The 19,638-nt window shown below is 40.9% G+C and overlaps 1 protein-coding gene across 1 annotated transcript in view; it reads left to right on the top strand.

Annotated features, from left to right (window-relative positions):
• usp44 (ubiquitin specific peptidase 44) overlaps positions 1 to 10,412 on the top strand; it is a 49,642-nt gene extending 39,230 nt beyond the window's left edge. Inside the window, exons 3-6 of the mRNA XM_078553718.1 lie at positions 391 to 589; positions 7,958 to 8,066; positions 8,174 to 8,379; positions 9,657 to 10,412. Coding sequence (XP_078409844.1) covers positions 391 to 589; positions 7,958 to 8,066; positions 8,174 to 8,379; positions 9,657 to 9,823 — 681 coding nt within the window. The 3' untranslated portion in view covers positions 9,824 to 10,412. The remainder of the gene's footprint in view (positions 1 to 390; positions 590 to 7,957; positions 8,067 to 8,173; positions 8,380 to 9,656) is intronic.
• The last annotated feature ends 9,226 nt before the right edge of the window (positions 10,413 to 19,638 follow it).

Here is a 19,638-nt window from a genome sequence, read left to right as displayed (position 1 = left end):
GAACAAATCCACTGTTTTTCTCCTTTCAAAACATTCCTTTCGTGGCCTTGTCCAGAAAACCCAGGATGAATGCTTTAAATCCCTAACAGAAACATAAATCAATCAACTGATTGTACATTTGCTGAAAAATTGGCAAATTTTAGTATTCCAAAAATTAGCTACAAAATATTAATCATTTTATTTCCCCTTGCGGTAAAATCGGAACTTGAGCCAGCTTCATAAACAGCACCTGTTTCTATTGGAAGTACTAGATGGGACTTGAACTCGGACATCCAAGATGTGAACTTGGAGTGCTCCTTACTGTACAGAATTGGATACATTATCTGAGTTGCAATTACATAGTTTGAAATCACTGTAGTTATATCACTGACTCGTATCCTTCTGAAACAGGTTACATGCCTTACTTGCGACAACAAATCCAACACGATTGAATCCTTCTGGGACCTTTCTCTAGAATTTCCTGAGAGATACCACTGCAATGGAAAAGAAGCTGCTTCCCAGTATTCTTGCTTATTGACGGAAATGTTGGCAAAATTCACAGAGACAGAGGCCTTGGAAGGGAAAATTTATGCCTGTAACCAGTGCAACAGTGAGTAAAGAGGATGTACTCCGTATGTATGTACATTGGAGATATAATCATTAAAGAGCAATGTAGTATTCTTCATTCTGAATTTGCACCACAGTAAAAGATTGTTAAAATTTGGCACTAGCTATGTTTTAAACTGCTGACAATTTAATCTAACTTTGTGTAATTAATGAGGAAAATATGCGCCTGTTCTGGTTGATTTATAATGTAATGATTTCTTTTCCCCACCTGACTCCCTGCCCCTTGCTACAACATGCTTGTGAAGCCCTCTGAATATCCTGTTCAGTAATAATTTCAAGTGAAATCTCCGCAGCCTGAATGAGGCTGCTCCTTCATTGAAAGGAGACATTGGACAGAGGTGATCTTCACTCAGTAACCGCTAAAAGCACAATTGACCGAGGCATAAACGTCAGCTGAAGAATGGCATAGAGATTCTAAAGACGATTTGAAAAAAAGCTTCATGATATTGAGTTTGCTTCCTGCCTGAACTTGAGTTCATTCAAAAATCTGAAGCTAAGGATGTTGCTTAATCGTTTTAAGGCTGTTATAACAATCAACTGCACAAATATTATTACTAATTCATGACAATGAATGGCAATGTATTGGACTTGCATAGTTCCTTTAACCTAACAAAGTACAAGGTACTTCAAGTGAGAATTGGGAGATGAGTCAGGAAGAAAACATGGTCAAACAGGTGGATTTTAAGGATGCCTTTGATGGTGGAGAGAGTAAAACAAATCAAAGGAGTTTAGGAATGGAGTTCAGTTGTCAGGGTGAGGGGGTGGGGCGGGGGGTAGCTGGGATAACTGAGGGCTGTTCTGATGGTGAAACAGAATGGCATACTCAATAGGCCAGAATTGGTGAAGGATTGAATGTGTGGGGAATATAGGATAGTTTAGGGTCAGGTATGGTAACTGAGGGATTTATGTGAGAACAAGAATCTAAAAATCAGCACATTGACCAGGAACAAATGGAGATTAACAGGAGTGGTGGGGTGGAGGGATCTGTAAACGGAATTTAGTTTGGGATATAATAGGATATGGGTGAAGGAGCTTTGAGTAGCAAGGAGTTTGTATAATGACGTTCGGGCCAGCAAGAGAGGAATAATGAAAATGTTGATGGGAATTTCAGTATTAGCAGCAGTGAGATGGGAATGAAGGCAGGTGATTGCTAAAGATGAAAATAAGCTGTCTGTTGATGGAATGAGTTGAGTTTGAATAATCAATTCTGAGGTTGTATGCCATCTGTCAGCTTGGGAAAACTGGTATGACTCCAAAAGTTCCTGATTAGTCTTGTGTGAGACTTTACTACCATGGAGTGTCTGCTTGCCCCTATTAATCTACTGCTGACTGGAAGTCTGATATGACATTCAAAATCCTGTGACAGCTTAATTGGAATAAAGGGCATTAAAAGAAGTATTAGGCGTGTATTAGTATGAGGCGATTAACCATTTGCAGGATGCATACTGACAAATCATGTTAAATGAGGAATTGGAATATACATGCATATAAATACCTAATAATCCAATAACATTGTGTCTGCTCAAAGCAGTTTTCCCCAACCAATACAACTGTAAGTGATACTTCTAACCAAATTCATAAGATACTGGTCTGTTGAATGGACTTAGATTAAGGGCTTAATCCTGACCTATCTGGTGTGACATTCTAACTGTTCACCTGTTTTAGCAGCATATGAGAACACAGTGAGCCAAGTAAAATTTTAAAATGAAAATAAAATGCCCTCATTCATCCATTTTATAGGATTTTTCTCTTTAAAAACATGAAGCTTGGAATTGAGAAACCATTCAGTCCATCAAATTTGCTTGTTCGGCAGTTATTACATGACTTCCTCGATCATAAGTAGTCAAAAGACATGTATTTCGAATCCTGCCTTTTCTCCTGTGAAAATAAGCTGTCAGCTTTCTCTTTTTCTAAATTTAATTACCCTTGTTGCTCTCCACTGACTTTCTGCTGTGGCAATGCCCATGTACATAAAATCTTTTTGTATTAGGGTTTACAGTTTGCCTTATTAGTATCATGTAATCTGGTGCCTCAAGATGCAGCCCTGCAACTGATAATATTGGCAACTGCTTTACAATGGGTTTAGAGCAGTGATAGTGCCACTTTCACTCCTGTTAATAAACAAAAGTACAGAATTGGGTCTTTTATGCATGCTTACTATCATCTTCCGTATCTGTTGTCATAAATTTATTGAGAGTTTTTGTTCCTTTGCTCAGTTGATTTAAATCTCTGTTATCCATCATGTATTTGTCATCTCTAAATTTAGTAATGGGCTAGATCTTTCAGGAATAGGGCACCTTGTACATGCACTTCAGTTAAGCTTTTTCCAGCACCCTTCAGCTCAGATTGTTTGCATTGTAGCTTGCTCCAAGTACAAAGTTAATATTGGCCAGAGCAATGGGGGTCTGGGACCTTAGCAAACAGCAAGTTTAATGGACTATTAATGCGCAAACCCAACAAAATAACAGAACTGCAGTTAGTGCAAAGCAAATGATGGAGCAATGTAAATTGACTGTGCTCTGGAGATTTGCAGCTCAGTACTTTTGTATTCTTTCACAGGATGTGGGTGTCACTGGCTAGGCCAGCATTTATTGCCCATCTCTAATTGCCCTTGAGAAGCTGATGGTGAGCTGCCTTCTTGAAACGCTGCAGTCCACGGGGTGTAGGTACACCCACAGTTCTGTTAGGGAGGGAGCTCCAGGATTTTGATCCAGCGACAGTGAAGGAACAGCGATGTATGTCCAAGTCAGTGGCTTGGATGGGAGCCTGAAGTTGCTGGTGCTCCCATGCATCTGCTGCTCTTGTTCTTCTAGGTGGTAAAGGTCATGGGTTTGGAAGGTGTTGTTGAAGGAGCCTTAGTGAGTTGCTGCAGTGCATCTTGTAGATAGCACACACTGCTGCCACTATGCATTGGTGGCAGAAGGAGTGAATGTTTAAATCTCTCAACCCCTTGAACTTGTTTAATGAGAAAATCTGATTTGCTCAAAGTTGTTTCACCTAAAGTCACACTTTTCAGGAGTGCAACTACGACATTAAGTGAGGACTCACCAATTATTTGTCCTGTCTCTGCTTCATCTGTTACATAGCTATAGAAGCTTTTACAATCGGTTTTTATGTCTTTTGCTAGTTTACGCTCATATTCTCTTTTATCATTTTCTTGTACGTACTTTGCAGAATTTTAAAATCCTCAGATGTGCTATCCTTTCTAGCAACAATCTCTCCCTTTGATTTGATGCTATCTTTAACTTTCCTTGTTATTTGGGGTCATTGTACTTTTCCCATTAAGTTTTTACTCCTTAAGGGAATATACATTTGTTGCATATTGAATTAATTTCTTAAACGTTTGCCATTGCTTATTTACTGGCATAACTTTCAACCTAAAAGCAAAATACTGCGAATGCTGGAAATCTGATACAAAAACAGAAAATGCCGGAAAGACTCAGCAGGTCTAAGCGCCTGTGGAGAGGAAAAAAACTGTTAACGTTTCGAATCCGTATGGCTCCTCTTCAGAATGAAGTTTTTCCAGCGTTTTCTGTAACTTTTAACCTAGTTTCCCAATCTACCTTGGGCAACCCAGCCCTCATAACTATGTACCACCTAGAGTTGTTAAGGCAAGTAACAAAGACATGTAAAGGGGAAGCTAAATACATGAAAGAGAAAAGGAATAAAAGGTTATGGTGAGATAGGTGGGCGAAAGCGCATGTGAATCACGATAAGCATATAGCCATTGGGTCAAATGGCTGTTTAATGTTGTAAATTCTATATTACCTTGGGAAATTAAACAACTCTTGTCACATGGAGCTGTTGTAAGGCAGTTTCTGCGATGGTTTTTCATTGTGGGCAGTAAAAACGATGCTTTCTTTCAATGATGTTTGCTATACGTTTCTGGAAGCTGATGAATTATACAGTATTCACAAGTATAACCCATAACTGGTATTACAAGTCCATTAGTTAATGAGTTGGTTGTTATGCTATAATGTGGGAACTGCAAAAAAAAACCACAGGAAGATATAGTTTACTAAGCACTAAATAATGCTGTACAGGCATTCATGGCTACAAGAAGCTACCTGGTCTTGCTTGTGGTTGGCAAGTTGCTTAAACCTTTTCTGGACTAACTTGCTACTTGCAGACACATGGAGAACTGGCCTATCCCATGTATTTGCACCTGAAATATCCATTTTTTTAAAAACCAGTTTTCAGTTTAGCAGACAGACCAACAAGCAACCTCGTCCTCAGCGCCTGGTTAGTCCCCTGGGAGCCTTCAGTTTCAGCAGCTACTAAGTAAAGCAATGAGCTAAGGTGGCTGGGGCAGAGGGGATTTTCGTCAACAATATTTGCAGTTTATTGCTGGCACTTGCATGATTTACAACCTGTATTTGCCTTTTTTTGGTCCATTTTCTATTTGCTTATGAATGCAAGACAAGCCCAGACACAAACAGCAATTCTTAACTTTGTGTCAGCCTTGACACATTATGTAGCTGGTTAATTCTTTCACCAGCTCAGTATCCTTGTCAGTGAGCATGTCGTTGAGCAGTTGGGAACTATGTTCAAAACAGAATCATAACCACAATTGTCCAAAACAGTTCCCAGTTCTTTACCTTCTTGGGATGTAGGTCATTGACAAGGCAGCACGTAGTGTCCATCCTTAATTGCCCTGAGCGCATTAAGCTGAGACAAATAACATAAAGACATTTAAAGGGGGAGTAAATATGTACACGAAAGAGAAAAGGAATAAAAGAATATGGTGGGATAGGTGGGAGGAAGCGCATGTGAATCACAATCAGCATGGAGCCATTGGGTCAAATGGCCTGTTTAATGTTGTAAACTCTATGCAATTTTGGGAAATTAAACAGTTAATCACAAGATGCTCTTGTAAGGCAGCTTCTGTGTTGGTTTTTCATTGTGGGGGTAGTAAACAATGGTTTCTTTCAGCGGTGTTTGCTGTTTATTGCTGAAGGCTGATGAATTATGCAATATTCACAAAAATAACCCATAATTGGTGTTAAATGTCTATTTGTTAACGAGTTGGTTTCTATGTTGTAGTGTAGTATACATATGTAGGATGTAGTATATATATAGTCAGGGGCTGGAATCACATGTAGTCCAAACTGGGTAGGGGTGACAAGGTTCCTTCCCTGAATGACATTAGTAGACCAGTTTGGATTTTAGCTATTTTCTTTTCTCGTATTCCCACAAATTGCCAGGCTTATTGAATTCTATTTCATAACCTGTACGCTGGGATTTGAACTTGTGATGTGGGTTTCTAATCCAGTACCTTAGGCCAGTACCTCAGCTCAGCTCTTTATCTCAGGTATGCTATTGAATGAGTGTTGGTTTCACTTGTACATCCTCTGGTGGTCAGATTGAGTTGTTTGACAGCTGTTTAAGATTAGGTTACATTTCTATTCTCTTGGCTGGGATATTGCATTTGAAGTGTCATAGTTCTGTATCCTCCTTCAGAAACTAGCTTTTGGCCTCAGTCACCTAGATGTTGACCTCGCTTAGACTGATGCGTTGAAAAGGACCTGATGGACGTCCCAAACCTATTTCCTAGTGAGAATGTGTCTACAAAGCTGTCCCCAGTTCAGTAAATTTTAGTTCATCAGCGGGGATTCCAACTATTCCTGATGCCTTATTTCTCTTTAGCTGTCGAATGGCCTTTTCTACCCTTTTCATGTCAGGTTAGGTTTGTGCTGAGATGGTGGCAGGTAGAATGCTGCGAGATGCAGTTGAGGAACTTGTGTTGAGGACAGAGTCTCTGTTAAGAAGATCCTCAAAGTGCTCCTTCCAGCAGGTGCTGACTGCCTCTCTGTCTTTGATAAGCATCTCTCCATTCTTGGCCAGCAGCGGGAAGCCCTGGCCAAGGATTGCCTGAAGTAGAGGCAAAGCATCCGGTAAGAGTTGAACACCTCGAGTCCCATCACCAAGGGCTAGCTGAAGCCCAGCATCAACAGCAAACGGAACTTATGGCAACCCGAGCACCCCACCCACCCATTCTCCCTACCATCGTCTGCCCCACCTGTGACAGAGACTATAGGTTGTACATTGGACTCGTCAGTCACCTGAGAACTCATTTTTAGTGTGGAAGCAAGTCATCCTTGACCCTGAGGGACAGCCTAAGAAGCAGCAACAGTCTTGTCTGCAACTGCAGTACATATGATGGGTGAAGAAGGTTTGTTTTAAGAGTTGGAGAGGAGTGAAGGATCTTTACTCAAGCCACACACCATCCTGACTTGAAAACATATTGCCGTTCCTTCACTGCCACTGGGTCAAAATCCTGGAACTCCTGCCCTAACCGCTGTGGGGGTACCTACACCACAGGGACTGCAGCAGTCAAGAAGGCAGCTCACCACCACCACCTCAAGGGCAATAAATGCTGGCCTAATCAACAAGGTCCACATCCCGTAAATAAATTAAAAAAACTTTGCTCCACTTGACCTTGGACTGCTCAATGCTGACTAGAGTTGCCTGAAATTAAAACTGCCAGTTACCAACACAGCAGCTTCATGAGTACAATAAATCATAAGAGAAACAGCAAGCGAAATAGAATCGCAAGATTGGGTCATTATAATTGACACAATATTGGGTGGGTTATTTTACAAATTATAATATTATCCAATTCCATGTATTACATATAGAATAACTTGCATTAATACAATGTCTTATCACTTGTGCATCATAAAGTGCTTCATGGTAGTGATTTAGCTCTGGGAAATATAATACACGCACACACTAACACGAACAGCAATGAAATGAATAACTTTCTCAAAATAGATACTGAAATATTTTTGATTTTGGTGTGTCATTTTTAATGCTATGCTATAAGTGTGGTCTGAGAAAATACTTCCAGAGATGGTAAGAATTTAGAAAACTACAATTGTTAACCAATTTAAATGTCTTTTTTTTTGAGTAGAGTTCAGAGCCAAAAACATTTTGGTTTAGACTTTACTATACAGATACTACCATGTGCTACTCATACCAGTGTGGAAACAGTGCCTGGGATCTCTAGAATGAATGACAGTCAGAAACTTTCATCACTTGGGTTATATATAAGCCTGGCTGAATGTGGGATATATGCTTTCGATTTTAAAGTATTTCGTTTTTGCAATTTAGTCAGTAGACTGACAGACTTCAGTCTGCTTTGTATCTGGCAACAGTTTCATTCGATTTGTGGTTTAGAACATACAGTATTTCAACAGAACACAAACTGTGCAACTAAACTCAAAATGCAAACTCTAGCCATTAGTTCACCTGTACAAGGCCTCACTCTGGGTGACGCAGCATTTCATGAACTAAATTGGAACCTTACCTAATGAAGTATGAGATGTTCAAATATTGCTTCATGTCCTAGGGAAACGCAGAAAGTCATCTTCTAAACCCTTGATCTTGACTGAAGCTCAGAAACAACTAATGGTTCACAAGCTACCTCAGGTTCTGCGATTACACCTCAAACGTTTCCGGTAAGTGAACTGTTATTTTTTTAAAATAGTTAAATGAAGCTCCTTGCTCTTAGGTTTGTAATTCTGTTTGTAATTCTGTATTCAGTTCTTTGGGCTTTTTGTTGCAGGTGGTCAGGTCGCAATCACCGTGAGAAGATAGGAGTACATGTCAGCTTTGACCAGGTATTAAACATGGAACCATACTGCTGCAGAGAGTTGGCAGGAACCCTTGGGCCCAACTGCTTCATATACGACCTGGCTGCTGTGGTCATGCATCACGGAAAGGGCTTTGGCTCAGGACATTATACCGCATATTGCTACAGTACAGATGGAGGTATGTACTTAAATGTTTCTTTTGAAATTGTGTGATTGGGATATGAGCAGTGTAGGAACTGAGAACAAATTAGTTTCACTATATAGTATTGTGAAAATATTCTATCCCGTGTTTCTTTATCAATTATCGAATACGCATTTGCCCAGAGTACTGAGCAGAACTCTATCTGTAGTGATAATCAGAGGGTTGCATCTGTATGATTGTATCAAAAATCTTCTGGGTGGGTAAAGAAATGGCTGTTTTGTGGTTTCTGTTTCCTACCCCCACCCCACAAAAACCTCTGCAGGTTTATTAGACAGCACATGGCCCAATGCTGGATCCTTCAGTGGTGATGGAAGTCACAATTGTATCTATATCAGTTCTGTAATTGTAAACATGGGCATTGGTTAGCTCAGTTAGCTAGATAGCTAGAGTGTGATACAGAATGATGCTAACAGCATATCCCCAGACTGGCTGTGGTATTCATGGACACCTGCTTCCTTGCCTTGCCCCACCCTTGTCAAGCTATATATAACTAATTGTTTCTCTCTCTAATAGAGAGAAATGTCTGAGGTCCTTTCTGGACCATGGCTAATTACTTAATTATGGAAGAAGTGACAGTAAACACACCCAACCAAGAGTGGGATTTGCCTGGGGATCCGTGCTTCACTCTGCCCCAGTAGTTTGCCTTAACTTAAATTTTGGGAGTATACTGCTACACCGGTGAGTTTCTGTAATTTTCAGTGTCTGATTATTGGCTCCTGGGCATTAAGTGCAGGTTTTAAGTTATGGGTTCACTTTGTCTTTGGTAAGGTATGGTTACCATTTTTCTCTTTCTCCTTTTATAAATTTAGTGAAGAGAGCTGGCTGTTGACCCATGACCTATATCCTTTGGTGCCTGCTCTTTCCACTGTCGATAAACTGCCAAAAGTAGAAACAGCTTGCAATGTCTCACTTGTCTCCCCCAGGGCTACACACTGGGAGAGGGTCTTGGATGCAGTGCTGTGTCCTACCGCTTTGACCAATACAGTACCACCAGATTACACAATGGACTTGCATTTGATCTATAAATTTGAGTTCTCCTCTTTACCCCCACCTCACTTGGTTCCAACGCCCTCCATGGTCAAATATGCTGCCAACAGTTGCCATTCACTTGCATTGCTGGCTAGGAGAGTTAGCAGAAGATTGTTAGCACCTCAGTACGGTTGCTGTGATATAAATCTGTGCATGTGTGTTCAACGTTATATAACTAATTACTTCAGTTTACCTAGTAATTGGGATTTTTGAGTCTCTTGTAGGATTGTGGGTCCATTGTAACGATTCCACAGTGACAATCTGTACTGTGGATGAAGTTTGTAAAGCCCAGGCCTACATCCTCTTCTATACTCGCCGACTTCCTCACAACATTAAAGTACCATCACCACCTGCCTCACCTGGAAATAATTCGACACCAGCATCACCGTGACTGAAGCTTGGAAATTCTGTATGTTGCAACTACTTTCTTAAGCACAGTCCAAGCACAGAGGCAGCATTGTCCTAAAGTTTTTACACCATTTTGGTTTTGTGAGGATTTTGTACTTTATAGACATTTATGCAGGTATAGCTGTGATTTTCGTTTTGAACATGTGTACAGTACATTCATAGTTTTGTAGTGTATTTTTTTATCTTACAAAATAAGTACTTGGGAGTAATTTGAGTAAATGCTTCTAATTCTTTCACATGCAGTAATGTTCTCGTAATAGCCACAGCAAGAGTGTGTTTCTATTTTTCATACATTTAGTCAGTAGAATTCGATAGATCAACTCACTGTGTGAAGTTTGCAGCTCAAGTCCTCGCCCCAATTGATGGGCAATACACTATCTAACATAGTATTAATATTTCTACCATGCAGGTCTCTGAAATAAACTAGCTTGCCTGTTTCTCATTGCTCCAACACTGAATTGTATTTTTGTGATGCTTACAGATTCACTGTCTTGTAATGGGCTTTACTGTAATATGTGCAGGGCGCTTTGCAGAAAAAATGGAAAAGTAGAGTATTAAACTAGTGTCTGGATGGTCCTTTGTTGTACACACACTCTGGCTAAGCCCAGTCAACAGAATCTCAGGTGTGTCCCCTCTCTGAAACTTTGAAATGGAAAAGTAATCTTTAATTTTGTTTTGAGTGTTTTTCTGCCTCCCCTTTCAAGTGGCAGTCATCATGAACTGTTATCCACTTTCATTACCTCTCCACCATGTATTGCAATCTACTTTCATTTTAGAAATAATTGTATCTAAAAACAATTAACTTTAAAGAAATAGCCCACTCATGAATTACCTCTGGCCTGTGACAGTTTGGAATTGACTTGGAAACTCTATCTGAGGCCATGGAGGCATTGGGTTATGAGGAGCGATTTATGTAAAGTGAACATGTTCTCACCGAAAAAGAGAGAGCTGAGAAAGGAAATATGATTGTTTTTAGCACTGAATAATGTAGACCATGAGCCAGTAGACAGTGGATACGTCCTGTGCTTGTGACTTTGGACCTATGGTTCCCAAAGCTCTTCATTACTGGGGTTTGCCTCACCTTATGTCTCGGTCTGCTGTAGCCTGATTGATAAAAATTGATTGCTCTGGTTATTCAACAAGGTTCACTAGGTTGATTCCGGAGATGAATGTGTTGTCTTGAGGACAGGTTGAGCAGGTTGGACCTGTATTCATTGGAGTTTAGAGAAATGAGAGTTTATCATAGTGAAGTATATGAAATTCTGAGGGGGTTTGACAGGATAGATGCTGAGAGGATGTTTCCCTTCATGTGGGAATCTAGAACTAGGGGGCTTAGTTTCAAAATGAGATGAGGAGGAATTTCTTTTAGAAGCTCGTTGGTGTTTGGAATTCTCTGCCACAGTGAGCAGTGGAGGCTGGGTCATTGAATATATTCAAGACTGAGTTAGACAGATTTTTGATCGACAAGGGAGTTGAGGGTCATGGGGGAGGTGGGGGACAGGCAGGAAGGTGGCGTTGAGGTCATAGTCCGATCAGCCATCACCTTATTCAATGGCGGAGCAGGCTCAATGGGCCGAACAGCCTACTCCTGCTCCTAGCTCTAATGTTCTTATATAACAACTCCTTTGTGTCATGTGATTGCCAGGATGGTAGAAAGTGATATAGAGGGATATTGGTCGTCTTTCATTGTGATTCCTCAGTCCCCTGTGTTTTCCTCTCATTGCTATCCGAAACTCTTGTCCTTCCTGCTTTGCTACAACAAATAGTCCGGAGTCATATATACGAACAAAGAGCAAGAGTAGGCCACTCAGCCCCTCGAGCCTCCTCTACCATTTAATAAATTATCTTAGTGCTTCCACCTAGCAGCTGAAATTGGGAATGATGGCAGCTGTCAGTGTTGTTTCCTATCATGTGCTGTAATTATTGTGTTGAGGGCCAGAGCCTGAACCCACCACTGAGCACTAATACCAGACACAGCAGTGTGACCTACACCAACTCTGAACATTCACCACATTGGTCAGACATCAGCCAGGGCTTTTGGCTTTGTGCACCTAAACAGTTCAAAACTTGCGTGATATTCTTCAGTCCTGGAGGAAAAATTGAAGAGAGGACATCCTCTATTACAGCATCCTGAAATGACACTTTGATATTTGCAATTGTTGCAGTTTCAAAGAAGGGGTGAAATAAAGTGGTTATATTTACAAACCAACACAGATATCTAGAAGCTACAGCACTGAATCAAGCCATTCAGCCCAATCAGTTGTTGAACAAATGGTTCTAATCACATTTGCTTACCCCATATCCTTTCTTCATCTTTCCTTCACCCACTTATCCGACCTAATTTTGAATCTCAACAGTCTCAGCTTCAACTGATAACCAAAACCCACAGCCTCTCATCTCCTTGTAAAAATGATCCTCCTGCCCTCTTATCTAAATCTCATACAATTTGTAGCTATGTTCACTCATTCTAGGTCCCTTTATTGGACACAGTCACCTATCTGTCACCTGTCCATGCATTTATAATTTTAAAACACTTCTATTTGCAATCTAAAGAACAAAGACTGGGTTTTATTAATGTACTTAAATTTTATTCCCAATATTCATCTATTTGTGCTTTGTTTAGTGGATGCATTTATCCTGACAGCTGATAAATGTGGTTGTTTGGCACTCAAGTATTGTCACAGTACGTTTGAACAATGCTAATATGTATCCCTGCCAAAGTGTAGCAGAACCAGACCTTAAACATTGGTTCTGACCAACATATTCCCAGTGCCTGAGGCCTGTGCCCATGTGAGAGCAGGAAAATAGTTGCTGACTCAGTGCAGTCAGTTGGGGAAGGGAGTGAGGGAACTGCATCAAGGATTGTAAAAGCAGTAATGCTGCGTGCAACTTTCACTGATGTTTCACTGTAACTGCTCTTTGAACTCTTTTCTCCACTTATGTGGATGATAATGTCATCGGTAATGTCACTGGACCAGTAGTCCAGAGGCCCAGGCTAATGCCCTGGGGACATGGGCTTAAATCCCACCACTGCAGCTGGTGGAATTTAAATTCAATCAATAAACCTGGAATATAAAGCTATTCTTGTTAATGGTAACCGTGAAACTATCTGATTGTTGTAAAAACCCATCTGGTTCACTAATGTCCTTTAGGGAAGGAAATCTGCTGTCCTTACCTGGTCTGGCCTACATGTGACTCCAGACCCACAGCAATGTGGTTGACTCTTAACTGCCCTCTGAAATGGCCCAGAAAGCCACTCAATTCGAGGGCAATTAGAGATGGGCAACAAATGCTGGCCTTGCCAGTGACGCCCACATTCCATGAAAGAATTTTTAAAAAACCCATAGATGTTTACAGAAGGTATTCAGTACATCGTATCTGTTTGCTGAAGTAATCCTGTCTGTCTCCTCACACCTCTATCTTCCTTTGCTTTATTGTGACCATCTTGAGCTGCTATTCTTCTGATATATTTTTATGCAGTTCTAACCTGTACCTTGGAATAATGATATCTCTCTTGAACCAAGAGTGGTGAAATCCATTGAAAGTTGAGTGGGAAGTCTAAACTTGAATGTAAAGTGCTGGAGATGCACTACTTTGAATGTAGGAATGATAATAACTGCATTTATGCAGCATTTTTAATGTAGAGAAACATCCGAACAGCAGTATTTTTGAGAAACTTGGTTGTGGAAACCAGGAAATTAATTTGAGTTACCCTGTGCTTTAAAAGGGGGCTGCTAGATGCCCTTCTGCTGTTGAACTTTTAAAATACTTAAGTTTTAAAATACTGACTGCACATAGGGTAGTGAAATCCTCCCGAGCCTGTGCAGATCTTTATGGCCAAATTGATGGACACTGACCCATGTTTTGGGTAAATGTGCAATATTTACTAGCTGTGTAAGATAACAAAGGTAACTTTGTTCCCATTTTCCTGTACTTTTTATATGCAAACCTGAAAGTATCTGCCAATCGCAAAGTTCAGCAAGTCCCTTCACAGGGAGTTTTATATTTTTGAATTCTGTTTGTACTGTCCAGTAAAGACAACCAAATCAGCCTATTGTAATTTGAACTGTTCAGCATTTTGTTGAAAGCTTCAATTTCTTTATTTTCAGAATTTCCAAGTCAGTGTCGCAGTGTGTATTTTTTTTTAAGTAAGAATATATGAAATTCCTAAACTTAAAAGGATCACGAGGTCTATGATTTTTAAATATATATTAGGGTTCACAAACCTGTCACAGGAGTGTGGCATTTAATATTTGCTAGTTTTACTCTTGGTTTAGTTTTCACTTCATAGTGGATATGTACCAGGCACTGTAAAAATCTGTTTTGGATCAGTATTTCTCCGAGACTGTTATTTTCCAGTCTCGCCTTCACCCAGATCCAGTCGCAAGCATTCTGACTCTGACTCCCTGATGTTTTCCTCTTTTTCTGCCTCATCACTTAACTCTTCCCCAGAGTGATGTGGTCCGTTTGGGAGTGAGGCACAATGTGGCTGTGAATCCACATACTCCCGATTACTAAAAAATCAAATATTAAGGTATATTTTTAAAGGCTTTTTTATACTAACTTCTGAGCTAATGATTTAACTCTTCTATTAAGGGTACAGTATCTCTGTGCTATAAATTTGATCATCATTGCATAATCCATGCCAACCTGTTTATTCCTAATTTTTGGTGTCATCCCACATATGATTTCCATTGACTTTGTTATCATGACGAGGGTTGATCTCCTACATTTATAAAACCTCATCAACCTCCCCAACCTCATGCTATGTATAGTCCTTGGATCTAATACCATACTGCCAGTGGTCTGATTTTTTTTTTACATAAACCTCCCTCAGCAGTTGTTGAAAAATATTCTTCAGCAGTATATGCTACATTAATGTTATCTGAAATTAAGTTCGAACAATGGTGCCCTGAGGGCTAAATATCATCTATTCTCTTTACTGGGATTATTAAATTCTGTTCATCTGTCTTTGGAACTTTTGTACAATATGTGAGTATATTCTAATTTTTACTGAACTTTTTTAAGCAAAATACAGTGGAATGCAGTAATTTTTTTAGTCATCTTGGAGATGAGGGAATTTTTCTAAACCATTAAGTTATAGTTTTAAAAAAAATTATAGTTTAATATTGTGCCAAAAAAAATTAGGAGACAGGGAAAAATGAAAGCAGACAATGGAAGGTTGTTGCTTCAGTCCAAGGTTTTCTATAATCAAGGTTTGGATTCAAGGTTCTACTGTGTTTTTCAAATATGCAGATCCTATACGAGATGAATCTTTGCATGTATGTGCACCTAGCTTTAATGAACAGGTTCAGCTATGTGACGTAGCACAATATAAAATAATCAGCCTCAAAGCTGATTTTGTTATTTGACAAACTTACTCATGTTGCTAGCTGTAAATTTTGGTTGTCCTAAAGTAATTCTATGCAAAATTGTTACCTCAACTTCTAGATATTTTACCTCAATAAAATGATCTTTAAAATAAACTGCAGCTGTGAGCATTTACTTCCAGTTAAATTTTTACACCTCCAGGTACAAACATTGTTTCCTGGAAACTGCGATTCCATCTAACATGAATGTGGTGATCGTCAAACTGCTTGTTTCACCTCCTGTACTGTAGGCAGCTGCAACTCCACCTTCACCAGACGGGAAATTGTTTTTTTTTAATTGAACTTCTCACCCAAAATTGCTGTTCATTCATCGGCAAGTATACAAGGCAATTAACTTGAGGGACCTAGTATTACCTTTGATTCAGTCGTGAACCAGATTTAAATCTGGTCCAGGGTGCGAAGTATAACTGGACAATATCTCTGCTTAATGTTTCAAAATTCTAACCTGGTAAGCATCCAGATGCCCAAACACGGAGTGGTGTCACTAAATACAAAGACTTTCATAACCAAGGAATACTAAGTGATATAGAATATTGTCACACCAGATTGTAGCTAGTTGATCTATTACTTTGATACCCCAATCAGTTAAGTTGAATGTAATCAGAAAAGGGCTGTTTCATCCCCTTAATGCCCTTACCTTAATGAATTTCAGGCTCGGCACGATGCTGAACTCTTCTGCCGCCTTCGTCTCCGTGCTCACTTCTTTGGGCAGGAGCCCTCCCCCTGTCCGACGGATCCTTTCACCCTTCTCCAGTATTCTCCCTCAACCTGGACCCCTCTCTCTGCCCTCTTCCCTGCTCTTGATCTTTCATTGAGAACTGTTGGCTGTCTTAATTTCTCTGCTCCTCTCACCCACTCTAACCTTTCTCGTTCTGAACTTGCTGCACTCTGTGTCTTAGGTCTAACCCTGACTTTCTTATAAAACCTGCCGACAAGGGTGGTGTGCTGTTGTATGGTGTGCTGACCTCTTCCTTGCAGAGGCTGAGCACATTTTTTCCTACCTACCCCACCACCAAACTTCAAGCCATTGTTTCAAGAACTGTCACTGACTTCATCTCCTCTGGAGATCTTCCCTCCACGGCTTCCAACCTCATAGTCTTCCAACACCGCACAGCCCGCTTCCACCTCCTTCCCAAAATCCACAAACAGGACTGTCCTGGTAGACCCATTGTGTCAGCCTGTTCCTGCCCCATGGAACTCATTTCTTCCTTTCTTGACTCCATTCTTTCTCCCCTTGCCCAGTCTCTTCCCACCTACATTCATGATTCCTCTGATACATCATGAATGTAGGTGGGAAGAGACTGGACAAGGGAAGAAAGAATGGAGTCGAGATAGGAAGAAATGAGTTACGTCATATCAACAATTTCTAGTTTCCTGGCTCTAACTTCCTCCTCTTCACTATGGACGCCCAGTCCCTCTATACCACCGTCCCCTCCCGCAGGATAGTCTGAGAGCTCTCTGCTTCTTTGTTGAACAGAGGCTCAAACAATCCCCATCCACCACCACCACTCCTCTGCCTGGATGAATTTGTGTTCTCACTGAACAATACATATGAACATACGAATTAGGAGTAGGCCACTCAGCCCCTTAAGTCTGCACTGCAATCCAATAAGATCATGGCTGATCTGACTGTAACCTCAACCCCACTTTCCTGCCTACTCCTTATAACCTTTCACCCACTCCTTGTTAATCAAAAACTAGCTCTGCCTTAAAAATATTCAAAGACTCTGCTTCCACCGCCTTTTGAGGAAGAGAGTTCCAAAGACTCGCAACCCTCTGAGAAAAAATTTCTTCTAATTTGTTTTAAATGGGTGACCCCTTATTTTTAAACAGTGACCCCTAGTTCTAGATTCTCCCACAAAAGGAAACATCCTCTCCACATCCACCCTGTCAAGACCCCGCAGGATCTTAAAGATTCCAATTAAGTCACCTCTTACTCTTCTAAATTCCAGTGGATACAAGCCTAACCTATCTGGCTTTTCCTCCTAAGACAACCTGCCCATACCTGCTATTAGTCTAGTAAACCTCTGAACTGCTAACACATTGACATCTTTATTTAAATAAGACCAGTACTGTACACCATACTCCAGATGTAGTCTCATCAATGCCCTGTACAACTGAAGCATAACGTCCCTACGTCCTCTTCACAATTTACTTTCCTATCTTTGCTAAATTTGCTGATGACAGTACCGTTCCTTTGATCCCTTCATCCAAGTCATTTATGTAAATTGTAAAAAGTTGAGGCCCCAGCACTGATCCCTGTGGCACACCACATGCTGCCAACCAGAAAAAGACATTTATGCCAACACTCTGCTTGTTAGCTAGCCAATCTTCTATGTTTGCCAATATGTTACCCCCTACACCATGAGCTTTTATTTTCTGCAATTTCTCCTTTAGCTTGTCTCCCTTCTTCCAAATGAAAGGTGTGGGGGAGGGGGCATCCTCCCACATCGATGACTGTATTGGTGCCACTTCATGCTCTTGTCTGGACCTGGAAAAATTTATTGATTTAGCTTCCAATTTCCACCCCACTCTCATCTTCACATGGCCTATCTCCAACACTTCCCTTTCCTCCCTTGACCTCTGTCTCCATTTCTGGTGGTAGACTGTCTATCAATATTCATTGGAAGCCCACCGACTCCCACAGCTATCTTGATTGCAGCTCCTCACACTTTGCTTCCTTTAAGGACTCCATTCCATTCTCCCACTTCCTCTGCCACATCTGTTCCGATGATGCTACCTTCCAAAACAGCACTTCTGACATTTGTTCCTTTTTCCTTAACTGGGGATTCCTCACCCACCCCCGCCACTGTGGTTGACAGGGCCGTCAACTGTATCCGACCCATCTCCCACACCTCTGCCCTCGTTCCTTCCCCTCCCTCCCAGAACGATAATAGGGACCCTTTTCCTCACTTCTCACCCCACCAGCCTCTGCATTTGAAGGATCATCCTTTGCTTTTTCTGCCAATTCCAGCATGATGCCACCATGAAACACATCTCTCCCCCCCCAACCCCCCGTCAGCATTCCTTAGGGACTGTTCCCTCTGTGACACTCCAGTCCACTCCATAACCTGCAACTCCTCATCCCCTTCTGACAGCACCTCCACATGCAATCACAGAATGTGCAATATCTGCCCCTTTACCTCTCCGTCCAAAGACCCAAACTTTCCACTTGCACCTCTTTCAATTTGGTCTACTGCATTCACTGCTCCCAATTTTGTCGTCTCTACATTGGAGAGATTAAACTAAGACTGCGTGACCTTTTTACGGAACACCTTTGCTCAGACCTTCCTGTCGCTTGCCATTTCAACACACCATCCTGCTCTCATGCCCACATGTCCATCCTTGGCCTGCTGCAATATTCCAGTGAAGCCCAACACAAACTGGAGGAACAGCACCTCATCATCTGCTTAGGCACTTTACAGCCTTCCTGACTTAACATTTGAGTTCAACAGCTTCAGACCATGAACTCTCTCCTGCATCTTTACCTGTGTTTTAATCCATGTAAAAAATTTTTTACTTATTCATTTCTTTTTATCCTTTCTACTTCTCTTTAGCTCTTAAGAATTCATGTGGACTTGAAATGTTAACACTCTCTCCACAAATGCTGCCAGACCTACTGAGTTTTTCCAGCATTTGCTGTTTTTATTTGTGTAGATGGATTTTCCTTTGTCTTGTTTTGGTCTGATGAGGCTGGTTTCACTGCTGGCCAGTCATACTGCGCCAAATATGCATTTTTTTAAAACTGCTTAGAATGTAAATGGTATTTACAGTGCATCCCAAGATCTGCTGGGACTTTACCCAGTCTGTTTTATGATCGGTTACTTTCCCTGTGAAAGACATCAGTGAAGCAGTGATCCATCTCCCGCACCTCTGCCCTTACCCCCTTCCCCTCCCTCCCAGACCTATGATAGGATCCCCCCCTTGTCCTCGCTTTTCACCCCACCAGCCTCTGCATTCAAAGGATCATCCTCTGCCAAATCCAGCATGATGCCACTGTTTCCAGTGAACCAGTTGTGTTGTGACAACCTGGTAAATTTCAGTCTGCAAGTTACCAATTCATTGAGTTAAATTTCATATTGCCATGAGATTTGAACCCAACCCCTGGATTTGCCAGTCCTACGATATAATCATTGACGGGGGAGGGGGGTGGGGGTGTTACTTGATAAGAGGTGTAAAAAATATTATGAAAAGTTAAACACAGCTGTTATCATTTGATCACTATTGATGACATCCATCTTATTTTCACAAAGACAAAGGAACAAAGCTACCATCATCCCAGCTCAGATTTTGAATTTCACATTGAAAAAAATACAACCTATGCATCAATTAAAACTGAGCAACTGCACGTGATTCACATTGGGACATTACTGAACTTTTTAAATTTTTCATTCAATCCAGCCAGGGT

The sequence above is a fragment of the Cetorhinus maximus genome, chromosome 12, assembly GCF_964194155.1.
Source record: "Cetorhinus maximus chromosome 12, sCetMax3.hap1.1, whole genome shotgun sequence".
Lineage (NCBI taxonomy): Eukaryota > Metazoa > Chordata > Chondrichthyes > Lamniformes > Cetorhinidae > Cetorhinus > Cetorhinus maximus.
This window is presented reverse-complemented; position numbering and strand designations above follow the sequence as displayed.